Source organism: Atractosteus spatula, chromosome 7 (genome assembly GCF_055471065.1).
Source record: "Atractosteus spatula isolate fAtrSpa1 chromosome 7, fAtrSpa1.hap1, whole genome shotgun sequence".
Taxonomy (NCBI): Eukaryota; Metazoa; Chordata; class Actinopteri; order Semionotiformes; family Lepisosteidae; genus Atractosteus; species Atractosteus spatula.
In genome coordinates this window covers 35,535,670-35,562,292 of record NC_142712.1, presented here as the reverse complement: position 1 = coordinate 35,562,292, position 26,623 = coordinate 35,535,670, and the positions used below count along the sequence as shown (strand labels likewise).

Genomic DNA, 26,623 nt, shown 5'->3' with positions numbered 1-26,623 from the left:
ATGCACAATAAGATTTCAGTTATTCTTTAAAACAAATTATTGGGGGTTTGAAGAATAAAGTTGCATCAGTATACTCTACCAAAAGTATGATTTCCATATCATTTACAACACTCTTTTCTTTTAACAATCTACCACTTCCTCAGTCTATCAATCAGACTTGATTGATGTGTGTATTTTTTCACTATCATTTTAAAGTCAGTAATTAAATACAGAGACATTCCAGGAAATACTCAGCGAGTGATGCTTTACAGATATTCAGATACAGTTGGAAAGATTCTATTTTGCATGACCTCTGCTGCGATGCTTCTCTGAGGTTGAGACTTCGGGTACATCCCCAAAGCTCGCGTGATCAGTGGTGAGACGTGTAAAAGAAGTTGTTTGACCTCTGCAATGTCCTCCCAGGGGTCATGTGACTCTGCTGTGGCCCCAAGGGTCATGTGGCCTGTGCTGCGAGCTAGATTTAACCGATGGGTGTACTCTAAATTTTAACTATGATTCTAAAGTCAATAATAAAATACAAGAAATACTTAAGTGAATCACACTATACACAGATTCAGATATAGTTGAAAAGTTTTGATTTTGCATGACCTCTACTGCGACGCATACTAGAGGTCGTGTGACCTCTGCTGCAACGTGGACTGAAAGTCACAGATCTGATTTTAATTTTGAGAATTAGGAACAGTGTTTTAATTAGATTATCTTCAGTTTCTGCTGGGCAGATATAGACTGAGTATGTTCTGTGGTCTTCCTGGAGCTCGAGAAGCTGGTGCCCATGGCATCCCAGGGCTCCCAAAGGTTTAAGATGAGCAGGTCGAGTGTAGAGGAGGCAGCAATCCATTAACCTCACCTCTAGGCTCTTCGGATGGATTCACTTTGTCTTTCTCACAGTGGATGCTTGGGAAACTTGGCACTTCTTCAAAACTGGCTTCAAACTCCAAGGGTAGGTTGACTGATGTGCGCATCCTAACTTTCACTATCAAGTCAGTAATTAAATACAGAGACATTCCAGGAAATATTTATTTCAGTGAATGACGCTTTATAGAGATTCAGATACAGTTGGAAAGATTTGATTTTGCATGACCTCTGCTGCGATGCTTCTCTGAGGTTGTGAGACCTCGACAACATCCCCAAAGCTCCCATGACCTCTGCTGAGACATGTAAAAGAAGTTGTTTGACCTCTGCAACATCCTCCAAGGGGCCACGTGACTCTGCTCTGTCCCCAAGGGTCATGTGGCCTGTGCTGTGCACAAGACTTACCTGATGAGCGTACCCTAATTTTCACTTATCTAATTTTACTGAGAATTGGGTACAGTGTTTTAATTAATTATGTTCATTTTCTGCTGGGCAGATGTAGACGAAATATATCCCATGGTCTTCCTGGAGCTTGAGAAGCTGGTGCCCCTGGCATCCCAGGGCTCCCAGAGGTTTAAGATGAGCAGGTTGAGTGTAGAGGAGGCAGCAATCCATTAGCCTCAACCCCAGGCTCTTGGGATGGATTCACTTGGTCTTTCTCACAGCAGATGCTTGGGGAATTTGGCACTTCTTCTAGACTGGCATCAAACTCCAAGGGTAGGTTGTCTTTGCTTTCCTTTAAAGCTCCCTCGCTGGGCTGCCCCTCCAATGCTAACTGCAGATTGAGCAGGAAGGTAAACTCAAGTGAATCGTGGTAGGCATCAGACTGCTCATCAGTGTTGTCCATGAAGGAGCTACTAGAAGTGGAGAGCCGAAGATGCAGTGCTGATTGTTGATGGAGGTCAGGGGGAATGCGGTTTCTTTCTGGCTTTGTCAGGAGATCCACCGCAGAAGAAAAGACAGGTCCAGCTGCAAATCTGCAAACAACACAATACAGACAAGTATGAATACTATTGGACTGGTATATTGGTAAATGACCATTATTCGGCAAGCTGCAAGACTAAAAGCCAGAGGCATCTAGTGTAATGGGTTTAGATGTAATCTGTATAAAGTATAGACAATAATAAGTAGTGAAAGAGGGACACAAGACTAAACATTCTTCCTCGTTCACATTAATAATCCTGCCATTGACTGTAATGACTTGAAACAGGCAGCAAACATCATAAACCTGCATATAACATGCTATACAAAAAGTGTAAATGAAATTTAATGTTCGTAATTACAGTGTATTACATGAAAGTTAAGAGAAATGTGCATTACAAATATCACATAGGTAACTTGATGAAGCAACCTATGTAAATCATTTCTCATTGTCCTCATCTAGTAAATCTGGATGAGCTCTAAACATGCCCAAGAGATGCTTGAATAAATATTTAGTGATTAAAGCAAGGAAGGTAGATTTGAGCACAATCACTGCAATATTTTAGTTTTGGAAACTAATTTTCATTTTCAGTTTATTTTTCTAAACAATATTGTTTTGTTTCATCTGTCATTTGCTGTGTTTTTGCTCAATTTAAAATTAAAAACAGTTTCTAAAAAAAACAGCATAATTTAATGCAGTCGGCTGTGCAAGGTTGTCAAAGGGAGGCACGTTGTACTTATGGAATAACATTTTTTGAAAGCATCATAATATCCATCCTACCAAGTGCTTTAGTTTTGTATTGGTAGACTTTAAAAATAACTCAAGGTCCAAAGGCCACTTATTTATAATGATCCTTTCTCTTTAGAGCTCTAGTTGGTGTTCTAGGTCTTACCTGTCTGCCAAGTTCTTCTGAAGGCTTCGGACTAAAATATTTTTGAGGAAATACGCTATCTGCTTCATATCCTCCCACAGCCAAAATGCTTCCTCTGGAAGATCTTTCAACTTGATTAGCAATCTAGTTAGAGAAAACACAAGGAACATATAGGAATCTACAATGACTCAAAGATTCTAACAAGGCCTTCGGCAGTACTACTTAAACACGTACAGGAAGACAGATACACTCCATATTGCAGTTAACTTGTCTAATTATCCTGATTCATCTGCTCTCTGCTTGCAAACTGTCCTTTTCCAGGTGTGTTTGTCACTCAAGTCAGAGTACATACTGATTTGCACACAAAGTAGACAAAAGGTGGTTTTCCCATTTATGATTTTTTAGGTGCTGCTGTCCATTTGGATGATTCGTATTGTACAAGGATGTAAAAATAACTAGATTCCTTACCTGTGACTAAAGAAGAAGAACATGACAGCAGGAAGTGTGTAGGGAAGAAGAAGATAGGAGATCAAGCGCGCAGACACAGAGCTGTTCTGAAAGCCCCTCAGGTTGCACAACAATGCTAGAACAGACACATTCAGAACCAGTGTTACCATGTAAAGCCCCTGTTACTGATCGTTAATCAAACACACTGACAAAAATAAGAAAATTAAAAAGCAGTGGATGACTATAATTAAAAATAGAATTTCCGATCCAAAATGGAGCAGCCATGATCTCAGTACCTCCTTGGGCCTTCTGTTTCCAGTTCGGGCTTCTTGTCTTACAAGGAGGGGTGTCTTTCTGATAATGGATGGATAAATCTGTTTACACAGTTAGTCAAAATGATGGGGTATTTGGATAACTTCACTAATCTCACCAAATAACACAACACATCTCAGAAGCGAACATTAAACAAAAGTTATCTGTGTGAAAATCATCTCTATCTTCAACTCCTCAACATGTTAAACTAGCTTTTTAGTGCAAATACAGTATATAACAATACCCAAATAATCCAGAAGTGCTTTACACATTGGACAGGATCCTACCACTGAAGAGCAGCACCCACTCGGGTAATAGGCTGCAGGATTTACTTGTATGTGCCAGCAGCCCTAACGCATGACAGAAACTCCTATGTCAGATAATTACAGGGGAATATCAGGAAGACCACGTTCTGCAAGCCCAAAACAAAATTTAACCAAGACGCCATCCATGGTCAATTTGGATGGACATCTTGTCAGGATGCAGGTGGCACAGTGGTGCAGTGGTAAGCAATGCTGTCTTGCAGTGCTGGGGCCCCGTGTTCAATTCTGGACCTGGGTGCCATCTGTGTGGAGTTTGTATATTCTCCCCGAATCGACTCTAAACCGCATTGGTTAACACTGCTGCCTAACAGCACTGGGGCCCTGGGTATTGGGGTGCTATCTGTGTGGGATTTGTATTTTCTCCTCGTGATCATGTAGGTATATGCATTGCTTGCTGGGTTAGGTTCTGGATCCCACCTCCTGCAACCCTTTACTAGATAAAGTAATTGCAGAATGGATGGATGTTTCACGGTGAAGAGCAGGAATAGCACCACCTACCAGACCAGAAACACCACGTGCAGAGACAAATTGATTTTCTCCCATCCCAGTACCTACCTGACCCAACTTTGCTTAGCTTCCAAGATCTCATAAAATCAGGCTACAAGATAGGAATATTAAAACAGGTCTCAATAAATACATATTAATTAGATCTAAAAAATAAAGCACACCTCCTTGCAGCCATGCAGGCAGGCTGCAATACACCGCTTGTTCCATTGAGCTCAGATTCCAGCTCCAGTCCTCCAGGGAATCCCGGTATTCTTGTGTATCAGAGCTTCCTTCCAGGCATGGCGGCGTACCCGCTTCTTCCTGCTCTGTCTCCTCCAGACCTCCCAGGTGATCCCTCACACTACCAGGGCACAGGCCATCCAGAGACAGGGAGCCACTCGCCTGAGGGAGCCGATTTCCCATCAGATCTATGAATATGTACAAAATGAGGTGGCATTTTTTTTCTGGCATAAGTATGGAAGTGAAGGCTTTAAAGTCTCAAGGTACATAAAAACGAAGAAATTTGATTAAAAAATGTAATGTTTTGTATGTATTAAACCTTACATTTGTCATTTAGTCCTTATATGTGGTACTTTGGGGGTAATGATAGTAGTAACAGTCATACAGTACAATAACATGTGACAGTCAACATTGCACATATAAAAGGTTTAGCCCTTTTTTCTTTTTAAGAATGAAAACTTTTCACAGAGTAAAATTTACTTCTGATGTTGCCAACAGAAAACAAGATTTTTGAAAAGTGCAAAAGATAAATCTGGAAAACAAGTATGAACATTTATGCTGCAGATGTTTTTCTGTAAATCCGTAATTTTTGTAAATTCTGTAAATTTAAGCCAAGAAAATGATGCATTAAAGTTTTCCTAGGAATGTACGGTGATAAAGTCTTGCGAAAGGGTGATAGTGAAGCAAGAAAGCAAGAAAGAAATTGGCAACAGCATTTACAGTATGCATCCAAAACAAATCAATGCAGATTTCTCTTCTTGTCAAATACAATTAATTATTTCAGAGTAAACGAATGAAGTCTATAGTAACTTGCCTGCATCTCTGAAGTGTCCTTGTAACTGGAATAAGCTCAAAGAAAGGAGTAGGTAACCTTGTGTCGACCTCCAGTTTAAGGTCACCTGACTCTAAAGGGGCGTGCTCATGCATATTTTGGAATATGCCAGCAGTGACTTTGTTTTTAGAAGAGGTGTGAATGCATGTGACAGTCAGAATCATGGGCCATGTTCCCAGGTTCAGTCATTTTTAATTGGAAAGGTTCCCATCTCTGGTCAACTGTCACTTTAGGTAGTGCAGATTCTATCACTTTTTTAATTCTAAGTAATACTAGCAAATAGAATGTTTTTTCTGTATTATTCTTACAAAACAGCTATACTGTAGGAGCTACTGGTGTATCATAGTTAAAGATTAATATTCTAGTTTTATTGTTCACTCAGTGTAAGATACACCAAATATAATCTTTGTATATAATTAATTTTTTCTGTTGTTCAAAAAGGATTTTTTCTTACTTCTAAACATTTGTACACATTGCAGAACACCAGTACACAAAGGAAATGTATTTTAAAATTAAAACAGCTCAAAATGTCTGTTTTCACCAAACACAGTACTGACAACTCTGATCTGTAAAGTCCTTAGTGACTATCAATCATTTAAACTTGCTTATCATTAAATATAGGACAAACCCTCGTCACAAATACTACATTCAAACAAATTCTACATTGATGGCAACAATAAGGAATTTTAAATGTATCATGTTTATACTGTATATCTGAATATGTTCATCTGTGTTGGTTTGTGATAAATGTATTGAAAATATGAAAAGATTTTCAATTATTGGTGAATACACAATTGAAACAGTAATACAGAATAAGCACAATTATGATCCTACAATTAGATTATGATCCCTGTGTTTGTAAAAAAAAAAATTGAATATTTTCAAATTATATTAACTTCAGATAATAATATTTGAATAGTTTCTGATATTGCTGAAATATGTAATGTACAAAAAAAAAGATCAAACGTAACTCAATTTGTCCTAGGTCTACTAGTTATAATGATTTTAATACTATCGATTTTGCAGTATATAGCAAACTGGCAGACACCAGTGCCATGTCATGTCATGTCATTTGCCAAACTGCTTTATACCATACGGTGTTGAAGCCGGAGCCTACCCGGCAAGCAACGAGGGCAAGGCAGGGCAGACCCTGGACAGAGCACCAGTCCACTGCAGGGCAAGTTCCAGCCAATCATACATGGGGACAATTTGTAGGCCAAGGGGAGAAATTTGGCCCAGACACCGGGATAACTTCCTACTCTTATCAAGAAATGCTCGGGGATCTTTAATGACCACTAAGAGTCAGGACCTCGGTTTAACGTTTCATCCAAAAGACGGCACCCTCTACAGTACACAGTACAGCCACTATACTTGGGTTTTAGGACCCACAAAGACCGCAGGGTGGATGCCCCCCACTGGTCCCACTAACACCACTTCCAGCAGCAACCATAGCTTCCCAGGAGGTCTCACATCCAGGTTCTGACCAGGCTCAACCCTGCTTAGCTTCAGTGGGTAACCAGTTGAGAGCTGCAGGGTGATATAGCTGCTGGCACAGATACTAGTGTTCTCAGATATTTCTGCCTGTGCCCTGCTTGTGTGAACTTTTACCAATACATTCTAGAACAATAAGTTCTCTAAGGGTTCTAGAACAAATGGATCTTTCTTCTCTCTCCTTTCCTTCACACAACTGTCAAAGACTGCTAAAAAGGGTTCTAATGATTTAAAAAATGAATTACTGTACAGCGGATGTATGAATTGAGGCATATACAGTAATTGCCCTTTTCTCAATTTTCATATGGTAGTTATAGAAGTGCTGGTCTAAAGAAGACCTGCAATGAAACCTTAGGATAAGGACAGATCATTTGGATCTAACATGTTGTTTACCATTTGCTTGCAGAAATAATACAGCATCCTGGTATCCATGGTAATATGCCCTTTTTAGTGCCTAAAAATGAGAAGAAAAAAATATATACCAGTACATATAGTACAGTATATACATATGGGTACACACATTGAAAAAAGGGTATGGCATTGAAAACCAGATTCACTGATTTATTATGTGCAAGTAATAAGTCATGTTTTTGTTAATGAAACAGATTGTTTATTTAAGTTCATTCTTCCCAGTTATGCACAGTTTGGCTTCAATAGTCATTTATTTGCAACAGTGTGGACAACACATCACAGATACTGTATCTTTTTTATGTTATAGAGTTAAAATGCATAAATGTCATTCATACTATTTCATAGATATACTGTATACCGAAAACCTATATGGGCTTATTTGTAGCCTATTGTTACATTTTAATGCTTATCTATCTCTGTAAGGTCCATTATTCACAAAGCAATTCAGACTACTTATATTCTGAGGAGCCGAGCAGCATATACAGTAAATCAGTCTCACTTCACAGTAGCAAGAAGCACACAAATCCATTCTAATCTGATAGATACATGTAACCTCTCCTTCATGTAAAACATCATTGTTGGGCTTTGCTCTCTAGCTTAGGTAACAGAACTCACTAAAAGCTATACCTTACCACTTATGCATTATTAACCGTGCACTTCAGCACAATGTTACTAAATGCCTCCACTTACGTAAAGCAATTTCTGACAATGCAGTAAAGGCAGTTAAATCAAATGCATTTCTTCATGTGAGATTAGGACCACAAATAGACATAAATGTTCATTAATGTGGGAAGGGTCAGTGTTTTGTTGTTGCTAGCAAGGGTCTGAAGCCCTGTTTTATACATTGAGGCTATAAGAAATAAAGGGCTGGTCCTCCGCAGTGAACCAACTGTATGTTTTCCATCCTGAGTACAGATTAATTGCGAGGCAGTTTGCTAAAATGGCTAGAGTGAATATGCTTAAAATATTAACCCCAATATTTAACCCAGCAAAAAACATCTGTTTGGGATTATAAAACTCACCACCGTCTAACATTTCTGTAGTAAAAGACATCTGTAGCAAAAGGTAAAAGGCTGGTCATCTGTCACTAAGTCTGATTGCGCATATTACTGTTAGCTAATATTAAATGGCTGCTTATAGAATGAACAGCTTAGGCAAATTTCTATCGCTTTACTTAAAAGCAACTCTGAGATTAAAACAGGTTAAATAACTGTAATGTTAATATCTACTATATGTACACAATTAATGAATTTGCATAATTATCTGTCTAAATAAACATGTTTCATATTTAAAAGAGACAACATATGGGGAAGCAGTGTAACAGTGCAGAAAGATTTATGGAGATGTAGAGTAGGTTTGTCACTGAGAAAACTGAAACATACTTTTATATGTTTTGCTTTTCCAGTATTTCCTGTATCTTATAAATGTACTTTTACAGTTAAGTGTAAATTACAAATCAGAGGAAATCATTTTGCAAACTTGCATGTTTTGGCTGCTGTTAGCTTAATGAAACAAGAATCCCATCAACTCATTTCCTGAAGGAACCCAAAGTGTCAGCTTCAATAGCATGGGAAAGGGATTCGTTTCAGACTTCCTCGACTCTCTGTATAACAGATAGTCTATATTTTCTGTTCTGAATAATTTCAAATGTCCCTTTGTTCCTGGGTCCTCGATCTGTTCTCAATCAGCCAGTTTCTTTTAAGATGGTGCATACCAGAATCTAGTCCACATGTAAATTTTTAGTACCTGGCCAAAAAGATTAAGTTCCCTCAATTTGTGTCAAATAGCTTCAGGCTTATTTTACAAGGCATTAATTTGCAACCGTGAATGAATGGACAATCTAGCCAATTGCATCTGAAGCAGTGACCTTATAACCTATCAACAAAGTCTCTTAAACAATGTTAAAATGGATCTAATTAAACTTCTGACCAAAGGAACAATGGTTTCAATGTAAAAAGCTTTCCACATCTGTTTGAAAATGGGCTCAGGGTGGCTACCTTTTTATCACTTTCATCTGCTCACAAAACACCCAAAACACTCCTCATTTTTGTACTTCCAAGCAAATTCTGAAGCATGATTGAGGTGATATCATGACCTGTATCACTCACGGCAGTCCCTGATGGCTTGGCAAAGCATCTCAGATGATCACACAGAGTTTGGTGAGCTCAGAGAGGTATAGACATCCTTAACAATTATGCAACCAAATACCAATACTGAAATGCACTTAAAGGAAATGTGGCCCAGTATTCATGGTCTCTTCAAATCACTCAGTTGATAACAAAGTATGTTTTGCTTTAATATGAACAAATACTGTATATGCATGTAAAAATCCAAAAGTAAAATATATTTTGTATTGTACTTTCATTCAGATTAGTGAAATGATTCAAATCTCATGATCATGTAAAACAAAAACAACAGTTTTGACTTTGCTGTTTCCTACATTTGGAGGCTACAGACATGCATTATCGGTTTTCATGAGAGGATCTTACCACGCTGGTAGGGGGGAAGAGCGCGTCCATCATTCGGAAGAAGTTTTGCAGTGTGAGCTGGAAGTTAAAACTGTTCACGTGCACATGGTAGAAGCTGGGGGGCTGGTCGCAGGGGCAGATGTCCACCTCACCAGCAAACGGAGACACTGTTAGGGTGAGTCTGGAGTCCTGGATGGGCTGGATGTTAGTGAAGCCTCCATCAATGTAATGCTATGCCCAAAATCACAAATAAGAAAGTTTGAATGTCAGCTTCACATAAAAAAAATCTGATATTCTAGAGAATACTATTGAAAATATTTATAGACTAGTAGAACAACAGTAGTTTAGTCCATTAATTCTTTAGTTTAACAGTACAGTATGTCTAAATGTAAACAGGCTAATGTTACACTGTTTATGATAGACATAATGGATATTTCACAATGGTTTGTAATAAATGTTCACTGTATTCTATTATCAATTTATTCTACTAAAATTAAAGCCAAATACTGTTATTATTACAATACCCACAATAAGAAAAAATATCTGGGATTTGGGAAATCATACATCCCCTAATGTTGTCAGCCTTGAGCCTTGACTATGTGTGGACTGTTTGAGATGGCCTGTAGTAAATAACATTTCAGAGGTGCAGTCCTATGGACTTGAGCCTGAATCCAGGTTAGGCTCTCTCAGAACTGCCACTGCAATAGGAGGTTTACAACTGAAATTTTCCTTCTCAGGTCATAATGTTAAATCTAATTTTGAAATACATTTTAATAACGGCAAAGATTTTGTTTTAGATTTTACTGTCACCACCCCAAGCCTGTATACTGTATTTAGCTATATAAATTATTCACCAAGCAGTCTGAACAAGTGAAATCACAAAATCACTTTACTACTTCAATGCAAATTTTAGCTGCACCTATAGTAGATCAATTGGAATTTCAGGAATCCTGTCAGTAAAGGTGAATAGCTATTTAATTCATGCAACACATGGGTAAGAACGTGATGTGCATAAGAAGGTCAACAGAAACCTTTCAATGATCAAGGCCATCTGCACAGACCTGATGGATTACATCTACAGTAAACTGGAGTGGAAGAGTCGAGGATTGACAAAGCACAGCAAGACGAGGAATTCTGAATCTCACCTCTCCGCGGAAACTCGGGGGCTTCAGCCCGCAGTAGAAAGGAACAAAGCAGCTGCATAACAGTGCCTGCAAGTGGAGACAATACACTTAAGGGAGAAATATTTTCTTACAGTGCTTACTAGTCGGGAGTACTTTCTAGTAGGAGAAAAATATTATTAGAATATTATTAAATATTAAGTCCTCTCTCAAACCTATTATTTTGTACTATAATTTCACTCTGCGATATCCATCAGAATAAAATGCATGAAGGACATAAGGCAGCTACTAGCAATGTCATTTGTGTAATTATAGTTACTGATTTGATGCTGATTAGCAAGTCAATGAAACCTTCAAAATCCTTGTCAGAGATGGCAAAGACATGGCTCTGATATGAATTATAAGCCTTTGCTTCGATCATGGGTCTTTGCTGGTACCTGAATGTTGACGCAAAGGTGCGATGTTCACAATTTCCATATAGTATGGAAGCATTCGAGTTGGAAATTTTGCAATGTGAAGGTGTTTTCAGGCACAGAAACCTAGATGAGTGAAGGGTTTTAAAATCTATATGGGTCAAGTATAACAAACCTTCAAAGAGTTAGGGGTAAGCTACAGTCCACATCATTCTAATACCAACTCCAGAATTGAGGAGATTTTAACTAATGTCATGGAATAATAACAGCTGAAACTGAGTGGTAGACAAGGCAGAGAACTTGCTAGAAGGAATGTCTGCATTAGTGTTTTAATACAATCAAGACCAAGTGAGAATAACAGGGGTGACAGCACCATTAGTGAACAGTTATTATTAAAAAACACCATATGGTATATCCATGCTTTATTGTAACTATTTCCTGACATACCTTCGGGATTAAAAAAAGAGAAATGTAATTGGACATTTAACTTCTAACCATTTTGTTTTGAGCGTTCCAATAATGATATACTCTCTATTTGAAAAATTGCATGAAATGCAATTTAATAGCATTAAGCATTAACTCTTATTACTCAAAAAACAGTCCTTCTTCTCTTTTGATTGGAAAAACAGTCCTTCTACTGTATGTTTGATTGGAAATCATACAGCTCCTCTCACTGAGCTGTTCTTTTGAACTCACACAGCAATGTGGTCCACCTGTGACTGTTAACTGGGATTTTCATGTGTGCTATTTCTCTCACTGAAGTCAATCATAATAGCAAGGAAGAGCTTAGCTCTACTGAAGGAGTTGGAGGTTTTATGTGGATTTAGGAGGGGCTTTCAAATCAGATGACGATAAGAGAGAAAGGCAAAAACATGTTCAAATTCTGTCTGGATCCCAGAAACAAACAAATGGAAATCTCATAAAATGATCAAAAGCCTGAGAAGGATTCCTAAAGTGTAGTAAAATAGAGAAACAATGTAAAAGTATTAAGATAAATACACTAGAAGCTGGTCAGCATGACAAAGTGATTCCAGGTGCCAGGCATGTCCTGTACTGGTGTCTTACTCATTTCCTAATGACCTAAACCATGTCATTATAACTGCAATCAAACTCATTTAACTGCTTCTTCCAGCTCTTTAGGCTCTGATTGTAAAGAGCACACGTCGTACCAGCCCTCCAAGACCAGGACTGGACTGCCCTGTTTAAAGCACTGTGGTTTGTACAAACACATCATACAGACATTCACTGGTGAAAGGAGGGTGCCATTTGCACTTGGCATAAAACTGTTAAATGTGCCACAGATGTCTGAGATGTTGACTTCCCTAATGCTGTTACTCCTACAGGTAAACAAATGTCTCTTTGAAACATTTCAGCATTTATTTAAAGAAAGGGAAGAAAATGAGGCTCAATTAACAAAGCAGACATCAATCTATATTGATCCTAGGCATCCCTCTTAAAAGGCTGTATATTAAATAATGAACTGTCCTCTTTTCTAATACCACTGAAACCAGTGGACAGTGTTCACCTGAACAAGCTCTTCTTTTGACATGAAGTCTGACATCAGGATGTTCTCTCCATCCACCAGGCGGGTCATGGAGATGTAGAGGCGCCCAGTGGCCAGTTCGTGGGCATTGTCTGGCAGGCTCCGGTGCAGGCAGCACTCCAGCAGCTTGAAGACATTGAAGGAAGGGTGCAGGGGACCCAGCAGGTGCTTCCTGCTCGCCCGGGCTGTAGCAAGCATTTCATCACGCATGCACTCTGTACCAGAGAAGACATGTGGTCACAGACTGAAAGCAGAAACACTGGAGCACAGAGTGGAGTGCAGATATTATGGAGAATATTAACTTCTCTCAGTACTAAATCACACAATAAATTGCTTTTATGTCAGCTTCATCAAAAAAATATAATTAACAAATACAATACTGATAATTTGCAGAAACGTTTTTAAAATAAATTGTTATTGTAATATAATATTTAACTTCAATTAGAACTGAAACAGAGAAAACCCTATGATGGTATTTTTTGCATTTACATAAATTAAAATGACTTCCAAAAGCACTGGGACAGTGAAATGCAAAGTGGAATTTGCACTATTAACTGACAGACAGAATAGAATTCCTAGACATTTTATTTTAATGTCTAAAATAAAGTCAATTCAATTCCACCTAATTAAACTGCGTGTTGATCTTTATTTTGAAGGAGCAAATGCTTTAAGACAGCTGAATGACAGGTGTCTCTTGTTGGTCAGGTGTCTGTTGTTAAGTAATTGTGTACTTATGAAATCCTATCAACCTGTCTTGCTTTGCCTTCAGTTTTTGAAGTTTATAGTTGAAAGTCAAAATGAAAACCAAAGCTATTTCTGTTAAAAAAAAGGCAGGCAATTTTGAAACTAAGAGAACATAACAACTCATTGAGGACCACAACACAGAAACTGAGCACATGGAAATAATCGGTATTGGAATATATTGAAGTAAAAAGAAACGACAGGTATAATTACTAATCAAACAGGAAAATCCTCCTCAGCTGACGACAGAAAAATGATCAAGATTGTCAAAGTAAACATTAAAACAAACAAATTTCCCCCAATGGAATAATAAAGCTTGAATTGAATTTAAAACAACAGTCGGTGAAATCGTCAATAACCTCACAACCCAGGAGTGAAGGTATCAAAACCGCAGTTCATAGAAGACTAAAATTCTACAATTACAAATTCTACACCACAGCATAGGAACCTCTCACAAGCAACAAGAAAGAAAAAAACAGACTGGAATTTACTGATAAAAATACAAACATGAGCCAAGAAACAAGGTTTATGGCTGGTTGAGACCAAGATAAACCTTTACCAAAGTAATGGAAAGGCAGAAATGTGGGGAAATAAAGGAATTGCAGATGCTCCAAAGAAGAGATGAAACCTGTCTGTTTTTACTTACCCATATTTGCTCCGCAGACAACGGCTGCTGCAGCGAGCGATCCCGCGGACGCGCCGAACACCTTGGGCGCTGCGTGTATAACCCCAGGGGCCAGGTCAAACAGACACTGGGCAGCACCAAGCTGGTAAACCGCCAGGAACCCAGAGCCAGAGAAAGAGATGGAGAAGGGCGGAATCCTAGATTGTACACTGCCATTCCCAGACATCGGTGGTGACATTTTCAAACTCTCTTGACTGCTCAGGATTAAAAAAACGTCCTCCTGTTTACGGTTGGTTAATTACTGGAAGTTTTATTCTTTTCTACACCATTAGGCCGCCATTAAAAAGAATACCTAACCTGGCCGTTTATTAACTCTCCGTTTAAAGAAAAAAAGTCTTCAGTAATGAGATTGTCAGCATGTTTGTTTTGCATTATTTTCTTTTATAAATGAAAGGACAATTAGTTGAATGACTGGTGTTGCGTTTAACACATTTCCTATAATACAGCAATAGAAATATATTTTAAAAAATCACTATGGTGCTGCATATAAAAAGAAATATCCCCCAGCTTCTATCTGAAACATTAAAAGGCTGTTCTTTCATGTGCATGCTACGAAGTCACCAGAATAACTATCTGATATGCCGGTCAAGATCTCCTTTTAAACTGGCTGCCTTTACGGTCATTAACATTGTGATTAAGGGGAAAAAATGACAGCAGTCTTCCTGTGATATTGTATAATGCTATACACACGCTAAACCCAATTAGCCACACTGCCGATCTAGTGGCAGCTTGTACTATTTTATGTTGTTGTTTTTACCTACACTAGTAACAAACTGCAATAACTCAAGAGAAAAACCTGGCAAAGCTACTAATATTCCCTAGTACAGATACTTATTATACAAATGGCGTAATGGGTTTTAATGTTCTAATGTTTTTTAATATTTCACGAAAAAGAACAATAATTCAATCTTTTTTTTCTCCCTCATTATTCCTCCTACGCATTTTGATCGACTGTGATTCGTCAGGCTGTATTCGAAAACTCGAATTTGGAAGAAAAAGGAGAATTTGGAATTGGCTTCTCCCATTTGAACTGAAATGACACCTCCTGTATTGAAATCAATGTTACTTTTAGTCTCTTTAACTTAGCTCGGAGTCTCTCCTGACACAATAAGAGCTCAGACCAGCATGCTAGGGCTAAGGTACTGTATACGTTTGTAAAAAATATATTAATAGTATTATGAAACCATATTTTTAAAAGCCTATAGCATGTATTCCATCAGAAGTCTAAATTTTAATGTATTGTCTTTCAACTCCTATAAGATGCCTTCATTTGAGTAAAAACAGACATATCCATAAAATAATAACTCCCTTTGTACAAATTTTAAAGTTAACAGAACACCCTTAAAGAGGTTTGTGATGTACAGTATATTTCATCAGCCCCGTTGAGTTTTCCAGAATAAGTTTTTTTTTTGTGTGCTAAATCTAAGAAAGTCTGTAAAAATCAATTTGGTAGGAGGAGATACACTTTGTAGCAGGACCAATCAATTCAATTTTATTTCCTTTAATTCATAACTGATGAACAAACAGCATCTGTCTTCAAAGTCTCCTCCAGAGTAACGGATTGGATAGGGAAAGTAGGGTAAACCTTTAAACCTTTTTTGTGGGGGAGGAAAAACAACATTAATGTGTCACATGTCTGCATCTGGAACTGTGGAATAATTTCCGAAGAACTGCATTTAAAATTAAGCAGTCGTAATACAATTTCTCAAGAAGTATTGCACTTCATGACAAAAAAACTTTTTTTCTTATTTTGTTGCTGTTTTGTATCTACTGTATTCTGTAGCAATCCAAAACAATACAGTTTTAAAGCTTTAGAACTGCATTACTTGCAATGTTGTTTGGGACTGGGCATTAAAACAAGATCACTACTAGCAAACTAACCAATAACCAAATAAAACACACCAAAATCACAGCTTTATAAATCTTGACAATGGCAAAGCTTGGCAAGGCCATTTCTTAAATGTAACAATCATTTGAAATGACCCATTTCATTGGTATGTTTTAAAGCTTAAAGTTTGACTCACAGAAAAATCTTAACATTTGATAGGGCTCTAATATACCAATTTTCATTCAAACACTAGTACAGGTATTCATCAGTTAGCAATGTTTCAACCAACACAAATTTTATTAAACTTGATTTTTGAATTTCGGCTCCCACATCATCCCAAATTGGAAGAAGCAGTCAGAAAATGGATGGATGATTTTTGGAAAAACTCCTAATCCCAGTATACATGCTCAGTTGAACAATTTTTTAACAATCACATTATGCTCTGGAAAGGGCAACCTGTAACACCGTAAGAAGTGGTAAGGGCCAGAAAATGAAACTTACTGGTATTGGTGATCATAACAACATGATCAATTATTCAGCAGTGTTTTTTAAATCCTATTCCTGGATTGCTGGTCTCTTCTGCTTTTTGCCCCATCCAGGTTTTTAATCACAGTATAAGTTATTTCAGTTTTCTACTGCAAGCTTATTTTGCAGTTTGCTTTCAGCTCTCAAAATCTTGAATGCAATGCGGAAGTGGTTTGAATCCTGCGCTAGCGAGTTTTGGGACTGCTATCATTGAAGTGTGCTGGGTGAAATATAGCTAATTGGATTTAGGCACAGACTCACTGTGGGGGCTGCCTGTATTAGTATCATTCCCACTTGTGTCCTTTCATAGAACTATGTTTAGCTGTTTAGTCAGAAATAGAGGACCAGGTAGAGGAAATAAATATATATGTGCTGAAAATGTTCTTTAAGGAAGTTCTAAAACCAAGGACTAAGAACAGAAAAAAAAGTCTCAACTAGCTAGCAGATACTGGCATTAATTAGCACCGGTGATTAACGGCCCAGTTGGAACAAAAACCTGCAGACACAGGGGTCCCCAGAGCCAGAATAAATACTGATTTAGAGCACAATATAATAGTGAGCAAGCCCTTTTAGAACAATGACCAAACAATACTGTCAATGCTACCATCTTATATTAAGCAGAATCATTGGTAAGACAACTGATACCATGTGCCCCCTCTCTCAGCTCACATGCCCAAACTTTAACTTATTTTTGTCATTATTTTTCTCCATAAATGACATTAAAACAAAGTATACATAAACAAAACATGAAAACATGAAGTAAAATGGAGTCATAATAATAGCAGTAAAATTTAAGATTCTTTTGAGTTGGGGCTAGAATACATGCTCCCTATTTTACATTGCTTTTTATGGGAAATGTCTAACGACTTCACTCAACAGGAGACTTTTCTAGAATGCACCGATCGTGTTAGTCAAGAAATCCCTGTAGTAAGAAAATAGAGATGCACACATTAAGATTTAAGTTTAAGGCTATTTTTGAAAATGGGCAAATGTTTATTACACTAGAACAAAACCACACACCAATCAATTCAGGAATTCTGGTTAGGCTGATTAACCAGACAATTTCTCCTACGGCAATTTGGTGTAATTAATTGCAGAAAAGGGTAATTAGACAAATACATTATAATCTCTTATCAGTAAGAATCTCCTCACTTTAATATCCTATTCAGCATAATCTAACCACAAGAAATAGTTGAATCTGGAAATTTACAGCTGTCCAATTTAGATTTTTACTCTTGTTCCATTTTAGATTGTTATAACCTGCGGTAACTCATTTTGACAATTAACCATACAAAATGCAGCCAAAAGTATCCCACAAAAAATCATAGTGCAAAAAACTACATTGCACTGCAACACACATTAAGTCAAGCTGTTCAATACACTTAATGGTGGATCAGATACTTTTAATCTTGCCTTGTACACTTTTCATATTTTGGCTTTTCCAAGACCCTTAGATTATGTCACTTGCACCTATTCCATGTTTTTATTTTTTAAGGCTGGTTTAAAATCACTGCATCCCACATTATTTTAAGGAGAAGAGTTAAGAGTAGGTCTATTGTTGCTAAGTGAAAATCAAATGCTTCCAACAGCAGTTTTTCCTTTAATACACACATACATGTGGTCACACCTATTTCACCATAATTGCTTAAAAGAACAAGAGTTTGATGCAAGTGTTATTGATTAAACTCAGAAATGAACAGTAATAGAATACTATAAACAGCTATAGCCAGTCTACAGAAAAAAATGCAAAGAACAGGCACAAGGCATCAAATTAAAACTGAATGGGGATTTCATATAATTTAGCCTTCACTGATTCAGTAACACCTCTCCACTAGTTACAGCTTTTTTCAAACAACCCATATCTTTAGTAGCTGACAAACTAAAAGGATGCACTTGGACTTTGAGTCTATTAGTTTTAGTTTGTAAACTGCCACAAATACTAGCTGTCATGTTTTTCTTTCAAAGCTAGGTTTAATAGGGTCTCTCAATGTACCAACACATTAAATTCTTGCCTTCATTAAGCTAAGAGGATGTGAAAACACTGGAGCGAAAACATTCCGAGAAGAACGTCTTACCAAACAGAAGCTTTTTATAACTTAAAAAGACATGTCCAAAAACTACTGGAAACCCACAAACAGCTAGGTATGCCTGGTTTAAATGAGAAAAGAGTAAATAAGATGTTTAAATGTATGAAAAAAACTGATAAGAAAAGAACATTTCTTGATTTTTACTGTTTTTATTGCTTTTTCAATCCTCCAAAATACAAAGATGTCTAATCAAAGAGGCCAAATCCCATGTCTTCATCAGATTCCTCTGATTCCTCTTTCTTCTCTTCCTTTTTCTCCTCAGCTGCAGGATAGAACAATATTTTGTTAGGATTTCTCAAACAGTAAGGAAATGTAATACATTAACTCCCCCCACCTCCCCCACTTTCAGGATAGATTTGTAACATTTTTTTGTAAAATTGTTAAAACACAGTAATTAAGATGCTCTATTTCAAATTCTCTTTTCCTATAAGAGATGTGCTTCAAAATTCTGAAAAAAAACCTTCAAACACTTTAACAAGCAGGGTCCCACTCTGAGGTGAGCAAAAAGTATACAAGGAAGGAAAAACCACAAAAGTAGAATCTGTTCCTGACTGAACCCAATAAGCTTATAGAAGAATATAATCCACAGAACAGAAATGTTATGTACTAGCCTTCTTTCGAATGGCCAAAACTTAACCTGCTACTGCACATTGTAATATGAGACATCTTATTTCTGTACAATATAGACCACTTCATCAAGACAATAAGAGAAATGTTTTCCTGCCCTCTTTTTATGCCATCACATCAATGGCTGAAAATTTTTTTCTTACCAACAGGAGCAGCTCCAGGTGCTCCACCTGCAGCGGCAGCAGCAGGAGCAGCAGCAACAGCACCACCTGCTGGCACGGAGGCTAACTTCGACAGGCCTGCGCAAAGAGCAATGCCAATCAAAACCAGAAATTCCAACTGGCTGTGACAAGACAACTGAGACAAATCATACAAACACCCAAGATCATTTCTGCTAAATTTTCATACTGGTTAACTTTTTTAAAGTTTGAAATTGAAGGTGTGCATCCAAAGTATTAGATTATGAATTCACCTGACTTTTACCTATAATCTGTTTTACTCATACAAACGCAGTAATATTATTTTACAAATCTCAGAGGAAAAGAACATCTGCCTCCAACCAAATCAAACTAGAGCACAAAGCTGCACAGCGAATTGTGAAGATCTGATAACAGAAAATCCCACAATCACCTGCATTCATGACTTCATTGACATCTTTTCCATTAAGTTCACTGATGACCTGGAATGAAAAATAAAATGGGATATAATTATTCAGTGCAACCCAAGTCACAGGAAATCTCCACTTTCCACACTTCCAAGAGAGGCTCATCCTCCCTTCACTTTTAAGAATATGCTGAACAATACTTTAATAAACATTTTAGATAATTTGATTCTCATTATTATGTCTTTTTTAATCATAGGTTCCACCATATGTTGCTCATCAACCTTGACTGCTTTTTAGCTTTCTTTAAAGTACCCTGAAATATCTTATTGCAAGTCACAAAATATTTTTTTGCTTTGCTCGAGTGTAAATGTACCATCTCCCCTTTAATGTTTAAATCCCATATATCCAATTTTGGCCAAAAAGTCATTTCTGTTGCTTTTTTTAACTTCACGAAAACCACCTGTTTTAAATCTAGCTCCACTTAGAGGCCAGTCTCCATTGGCACTGTAACAAGTTAACATACTGGCCCCATATGATTAACTGCAAAGTGCTCCAGAAGTCATGGAAAAAAAAGATTTACGCACCTTACTGAGACGCTCATCATCAGCCTCAATCCCTACGCTCTGAAGGATGTTCTTAATATCTTTAGAGGTGGGGTTGTTGTTGCCACCGAGGACAGCCAGGAGATAAGCGGCCACGTAACGCATTCTAGACCCAGAAAAACAGCATTAATGTCCAATGTTATGAAACCTAGATTCATTACACAGTCTTTGGAAAACGCAGCAACACTAATTTCAAAGTTACTAAAAGACATACTGATGCTCTATATTGCATTTTACTCCAAATGACTTCAGTTAAAAGCACCGCCAATTAAATTTTGTTTACATTGGATAGCTGAGATGGGGTCAGCAAAAGAAAACTTCATCTCAAATGGCAAATGTCCGACTCGTATTTATCGTGTGTAAAGCAATAGTTTTCTGACAGCAAACACAAAACGTTATGGGTTATTAGCAAAAGTGGTGAATATGCACAGGATATCAGGACAGGATTTTTTAAAACAATCCCGTCGAATTCAAGCACAGCTATAATTGATTTTGATGTTTTAAAATGTATTATTGTGTATTTTATAATAGCACGAGGGGGACTGCTAATGTGGAAGTGAGGCCCATTTTCACATCACCACTCCATCACAAAAATATTACTGGATACAAAAAAAGTAGTTTCAGTAAAAAAAACATACCAAAACGTTACATTTAAGCTGGATAACAAGGCTTTTATTTATCAGATCGGGTCTTGCGAGATTCAATCTGGTCGTAAATACTAAAATTTACTTTTATTAAATACTCTCTAAATGTCTTAAAACTATTAACGATAATTAATTATCACTGTTTACCCGCATTGGTATTCTTTAAATTACTTCTGCAATTTAAAGTTGTGTTTTGGCTAATTTAAAGCGGATCTCATGCAAACTGTAACGCGGAGCACATGTCAATATGTCGGCAGGCTTCTACAGTCAAAAACTGGCGCAGGAGTGAACTTGACACCCTAAGGCACCACAAAATAATTAAGACTTGTTCCAAACTTTACACAACTCTACATTCAAAACTCTAATCCTCAAGTACATTTAATACTAAAATAAACGTCTTAAAACAATAATATAATACCCACTTTAAGTCTGTAAAAGACACGAAACGTAGGCTTCGCTTCAGGTTCAGGGAGAGAGGGCGGATCAAGGGCCGGATGTCATTTCTACGTATTTCCGAGTCAAAGGTCACACAAAATATTTTCCGAATATCATTTATTCATACTTAGTAATAAATATGATAATGTATGTATCATTTTGAATGTAAATACCTTTAGTATTGTTTACGAGAAACAAAAATAGAAACATGTGGAATCACAAAGCCGTGATAAAGGCATCATCTTTATGTCATACGTCATAACATGCCTTTTAAAGAAAAGTGCATTACGCAAAAAAAGTCCAAATTATTCTACTAGATGCTGTCTGAGACTGCTGTTGTGTTTCTACATATCTTGTACAGAAGGGGGCTCCATCGTTCTTATTATTGAGGACTTAATTTCGTCAAATAGGTTTAGAATAAAACAGGATAATTATACTGAACAAATATGTAAGATGGAAACCACACATAAATACTAAGCAAACCGAGGAATATGGCACTATAAGGATTCAATCTGGAGTTTAGATAATGTGCTTTGAGTGAAATACATTTCATATTAAAATGCGAAAGGACTGAAAATATACATATTGCAAACTTTTGTTTTTAAGCAAGACAAATAGTTTTGAGTGTTTTTGATTTAGACTAAATTTGAATCTGCAACAACGATTCTCAATGTGTTTGGATGAAAAACAATATTAAATTAGTCTGTCTTCCTTAAATGTAAGAATAATACAATAATGCAACACGGGAAGAATGATTATTTCAATAATCTTTATTAAACTTGTCAAATATACAGTGCCGTAAAATAGGTAGAGTATTTGTTTCTGAATCATTTTCAAGCCTCACAATGGTAGAAAGGGAATGCAAACGTGGAAATGAAATAGTCCTGAACAGACTATCTGTCTTGCCAATGCTGTGTGCTGTTGTTCAAAGTAGTAGCTTTCTGGATGAACATCATCTTTGGACCTGCTGAAACAAACTTCCAGGTACATTACTTCAAGTACTACTTCTGTATTTGTATTTCTAATCTGAAGCACATGTAAGGAAGAACAAAAAATAAATTCAGTGTTTATAAATATACATTTTATTTTTATTTATTTTCCATGATAGCAGTGTACAAGTCTGATGACAGGTGATGAGGGAACAGATATGAGCAATTATGCCTTTCACACTTTTATATGTTTCTTTGAAAGATTCTGAGCTCTTGATAAAACTGTGAGAATGAGATCTAGCCTGCTGCACTGCCGACTCGAAACACTGCTAAAACACCATCATGATCCTGATGTGTGATCAGGTAACAGAAAACCCTTTGAAACTGAATCAGATGGATAGAGATGTACAGTAATTTTACACAATTATCTTGTCCAAAATTCAGCCAATTATTTATTCATTCAGACATTTTCTTAAACATGCACAAACTGTTAGCATACAATATTAGCACATAATCTTCGGTAAATCCCTTCATGACAAAGTTAACATTTTAATGTGTACAGTATATCAAAATATAGGTTTTAAGACATTAATATTCAAGGACAGACAAATAGAGAATTACAAACAATTTAAAATGACTGGCAAAATCACAGAACCACTGAATTTTGCTAGCTCTTACAACAATGAAAAATGCCATTCTTAACTTCTATATTTACAGCTGCTTTGTTTAATATTGAGTATAGTTGTTTTTCCTTCATTACATACACCACACTTAAATAAACAAAAATGAAAACATAAATCCTGTTAATTCACTTTTCCATAACGTTTCCAATTGTATTTTGTCAGACATCACGATAGCTTTGTTTTCAACACTGAAATCTCACAACCGTTCCTAAGAGTGTGGATTGGGGGTGTGGGATTGAAATCTTTTTCCTGGGTCTCACAGTTCTAGCAGCTCTTCCTCTTCCTCCTGGGTGAAGAAGAACGTGACCACTGACACCACGGCTTTGTAAAGCTCCTTCCAGTTTGTCACGTACCACATCTTATAAGCTGCTTCACCAAGAAGCACCACCAGGAAGATAGCAAGAAAGACCAGGAAGCCATGATCCACATAGTAGAGAAACTTCTCTTTGACCGTTCGCTGTTCCCAAGGCAACGCAGCCCGTGCTTCACTGTAGTGGGCAAACAGCATCATAGCAGCTTCATCCTCATTGTAGCCTTCTTCGGCCTCTCTCTCTCCTTCAGTTCCACCTTCGGGCATTTCTTTCCTCTCTCTGTCTCTCTGCACACAGACAGACACAGTTTGCTTTTCAACACTTTTTCAACGTTCCTTTGCTGATATTTGGGATCACAAATTCAAATGCTGTATCACCGTGAGGCAAGCTAACTGCCAATTAGGTTGTAAAGGAGACAGAATGTAGTCAAATCTGTCGGTCTTGCCCAGTGTCCTCTTTATTCCTGATCCAGAAGCTGGAAGCTTTCAAAGCTTTGAAGGTGACTTGCTGTCCAAAGAGTAAGCTTTGCTTTATCCTTCCCTTTTTACTGAAGAAGCTTCTGTCATTGTTTTTTGTTGGGTTGTAAGTTAAATTAATTGAGAGCTCTGTATTTGAGTCTGTTTTTCATCTGTTCCATACCCTCTCCTGTTTCCATATGATAATTTATCCTTAATCGGTGAATTCCATTTTTTCAGCTGTTAAAATCAAGAGTTACTATGATACTACAATTTAGAAAAAAAGTGCTCTACTTTGTATTTTAGTTATGCTCTCCAGTATCTCTTTTTTGTCCTCTCTTACAGTCTCCTTCTTTAGGTATGTGGTGATAAAGGGAGTGAGAGAGATCTGGGAGGACAGATTAGACTCTGTTCTTTAAGGAGATCAGAAGCTGAAGAAATGGACTCAGCAAATTTAAATCAGATCCTTAGAGTGGGAGAGAAGTGAGAGAGGGAGAAGGACAGATGGAAGGTAAGACTATTGTAGAGCAAGAGAAGGGGGAGGGTGAATTATTTTTAATTGTAAGAAAAGCAGATATTAAATGGGTTCTTTAAATGGACCCTACAATTAAATTGATAGAAAACAATCATTTACAATTTGTAAGAATCTTGCATCTTTCTTTCAATGGACAGCAGGCAGCAGTGGGACACAAGGGCTCTGTGAGTTAGGGTTTACATCCCAGGTAAGCTGCTTTTTATTGTCCCCATGAGCAAGGCACTTAACCCAAATTGTTCCAATGCAATACCCAATTTAAAAACATGCACATGTAAGCTTTGGATAAGTGTCAGACATATAAATGAATAATTAGGTTCTAGACCTAGAGTAAAAGTACAAATTAAAACACGACAGCCACAATACACAAATACAAATAAACAAAAAAAATACAGTTTGCCAAGTTAATATTAATCAACAAATAATTAATATTATGCCTAAAATATGTTCACAAGCAAATTTGCTCTGATTTTAAGTTTTGTATTCCATCTAAGCTCATTTTTTAAAAAAAGTGTTTCTATGTGTCTTTTGTTAAAAAAAACATGCAATATGCCATTTTAAATTTGAAGTCACAAGTCACATTGAAAAATGCAAATGTTATCATATTAGAAGTCTAAATTATAAGTTAGCAGACTCCTGTCATTGTTCCTGCTCATTTTCTAACTATTGGCTACCTGCTTAGACCTGCCTTTTCCTGTTTATACGTGTACAATTGTTGAAACCTTTGTTTTATTGCCTTTGAATCTTTGAATTGGTGGTATGTCACCTGTGGCCTGAGGCCCTGTGACACACAAAGAAGCTACTATTTTGATCATGAATACCACAAACGTTTCTTTTGCTGAAACTATTCAAATAATACAGCTGCAATGGATTCCTTAAAGCACTTATCCATTTTATTAGTGCAAAGCGATCTGTACAGGATGTAGAAACATACTGTACTATGTACTACATGTATTTGAAACATCCAGAAGCTGTGTATAAAAAGGATCTCAGTGTTTATGTTGATTATTCTATGTCCTTTGAAAATTGAAAATGGAAAAGCAAAAATACTGCTTAAATATAGAGCAAAAAGAATGAGATTTAAATCAATTAAAATATTACTCAAGTTTTGCTTCTCATTAGTTAGATCTCTCCTAGAATATTCTGTTCAGTTTTGGTCAGCATATTACAAAAATATTATAGCACTAGAAAAATTTCAAGAAGAGTAATAAGAATAATTTATAATTTTGAAATTGGCATATACAAACAAGTAACTAAATCTCTTTAGTTTAAAACAAAGAAGATTGAAAGGAGATTCGATCTTAGAGTATGAAATTGTAAGGAGTTTAGTGTCAATGAGGGAGTATTTCACAACTGGAAACTAATTAGCTCTTCTTTACACAGAGGGTCGTGGATGTGTGGAACAGGTTTCTCAGCCAGGTGGTTAAGGCCTAAACTCGGGGCTCCTTCAAGAAGGGGTGGGAAAAAGATTCGGTTAGCTACTGAACAACCAGCCAAACAAGATCTACAAAATGGTCTCATTTCATTTGCAACCTTATGTTCTTAAGTAAATAATTTAAGTTCTATTTGTGGTATACAGTATTTACAATATCCTGTTAACAGTGTTTCTTTACACAGGCCTAAAATCTATTATAGTAGGGGAACAAGTAAATGTTTATTCCATGTTGAAAGAAGAAGAAAAGAAACAAGAGAAGAAAAGAAACACAACGTTTCGGCTGTGGAGCCTTCTTCAGGTGTCAGCACAGTCTTCACACCTTCTTTTCTTCAGTCTTCTTTTCTTCTCTTTTCAGCATGGAATAAACCTTTTCTTGTTCTCTTGCAGCCTATGCATGCTGACGCAGCTACTTACTTGATCTATTATCTTAGCTCTGTTCACATGGGGGGGCGGTGGTGGATTCCTGTACTCAAGAAATGTAGAGTATAAAAGGTGGGGTGAGTTATCCAGAGTGTAATCAGACATTGCTTGTCTTCCAAATCCTGTCTGATATTGTTATATACAGAACAATGTGGTTCACTTCTAAGATGCCCCTCCAACTCTCAATCAACTTCTCTACAGTGGTGTCCTGTCAAAAAGCGCACCTCTTGAGTACCAAGGGATATTTTGTACTTATTGTGCCTAATTTCTTATCCTGTTTCTAAAAGTGTTATCACTCTTTTCTTTTAGTACAATAAGATAAATGAAACAGATTGCAGCAGCAATGCTCCATAATAACAATAATTGACAAAGATCAATGCGGGATTACAGTGCTCTTTGTTAACAAGG

General features: G+C 37.0%; 2 protein-coding genes across 2 annotated transcripts; both read right to left on the bottom strand.

Moving 5' to 3' along the window:
- Nucleotides 1-1,043: 1,043 nt before the first annotated feature.
- Nucleotides 1,044-14,336, bottom strand: pnpla1 (patatin-like phospholipase domain containing 1). Its single transcript, XM_088921077.1, has 9 exons — nucleotides 14,120-14,336; nucleotides 12,715-12,947; nucleotides 10,801-10,866; nucleotides 9,677-9,886; nucleotides 7,170-7,230; nucleotides 4,396-4,641; nucleotides 3,114-3,228; nucleotides 2,667-2,789; nucleotides 1,044-1,829 (listed from the first exon to the last, which is right to left on the bottom strand). The coding sequence occupies exons 1-9, from the start codon at nucleotides 14,334-14,336 to the stop codon at nucleotides 1,427-1,429; spliced, it is 1,674 nt and encodes a 557-aa protein (XP_088777203.1). The 3' UTR covers nucleotides 1,044-1,426.
- Nucleotides 14,337-18,727: 4,391 nt separating this feature from the next.
- On the bottom strand, nucleotides 18,728-21,521 carry rplp2a (ribosomal protein, large P2a). The gene is made up of 5 exons (XM_088921076.1): nucleotides 21,438-21,521; nucleotides 20,354-20,477; nucleotides 19,796-19,844; nucleotides 19,369-19,464; nucleotides 18,728-18,860 (listed from the first exon to the last, which is right to left on the bottom strand). Exons 2-5 carry the CDS (start codon nucleotides 20,474-20,476, stop codon nucleotides 18,784-18,786), a joined length of 345 nt encoding a protein of 114 aa, XP_088777202.1. The 5' UTR covers nucleotide 20,477; nucleotides 21,438-21,521; the 3' UTR covers nucleotides 18,728-18,783.
- Nucleotides 21,522-26,623: the final 5,102 nt, after the last annotated feature.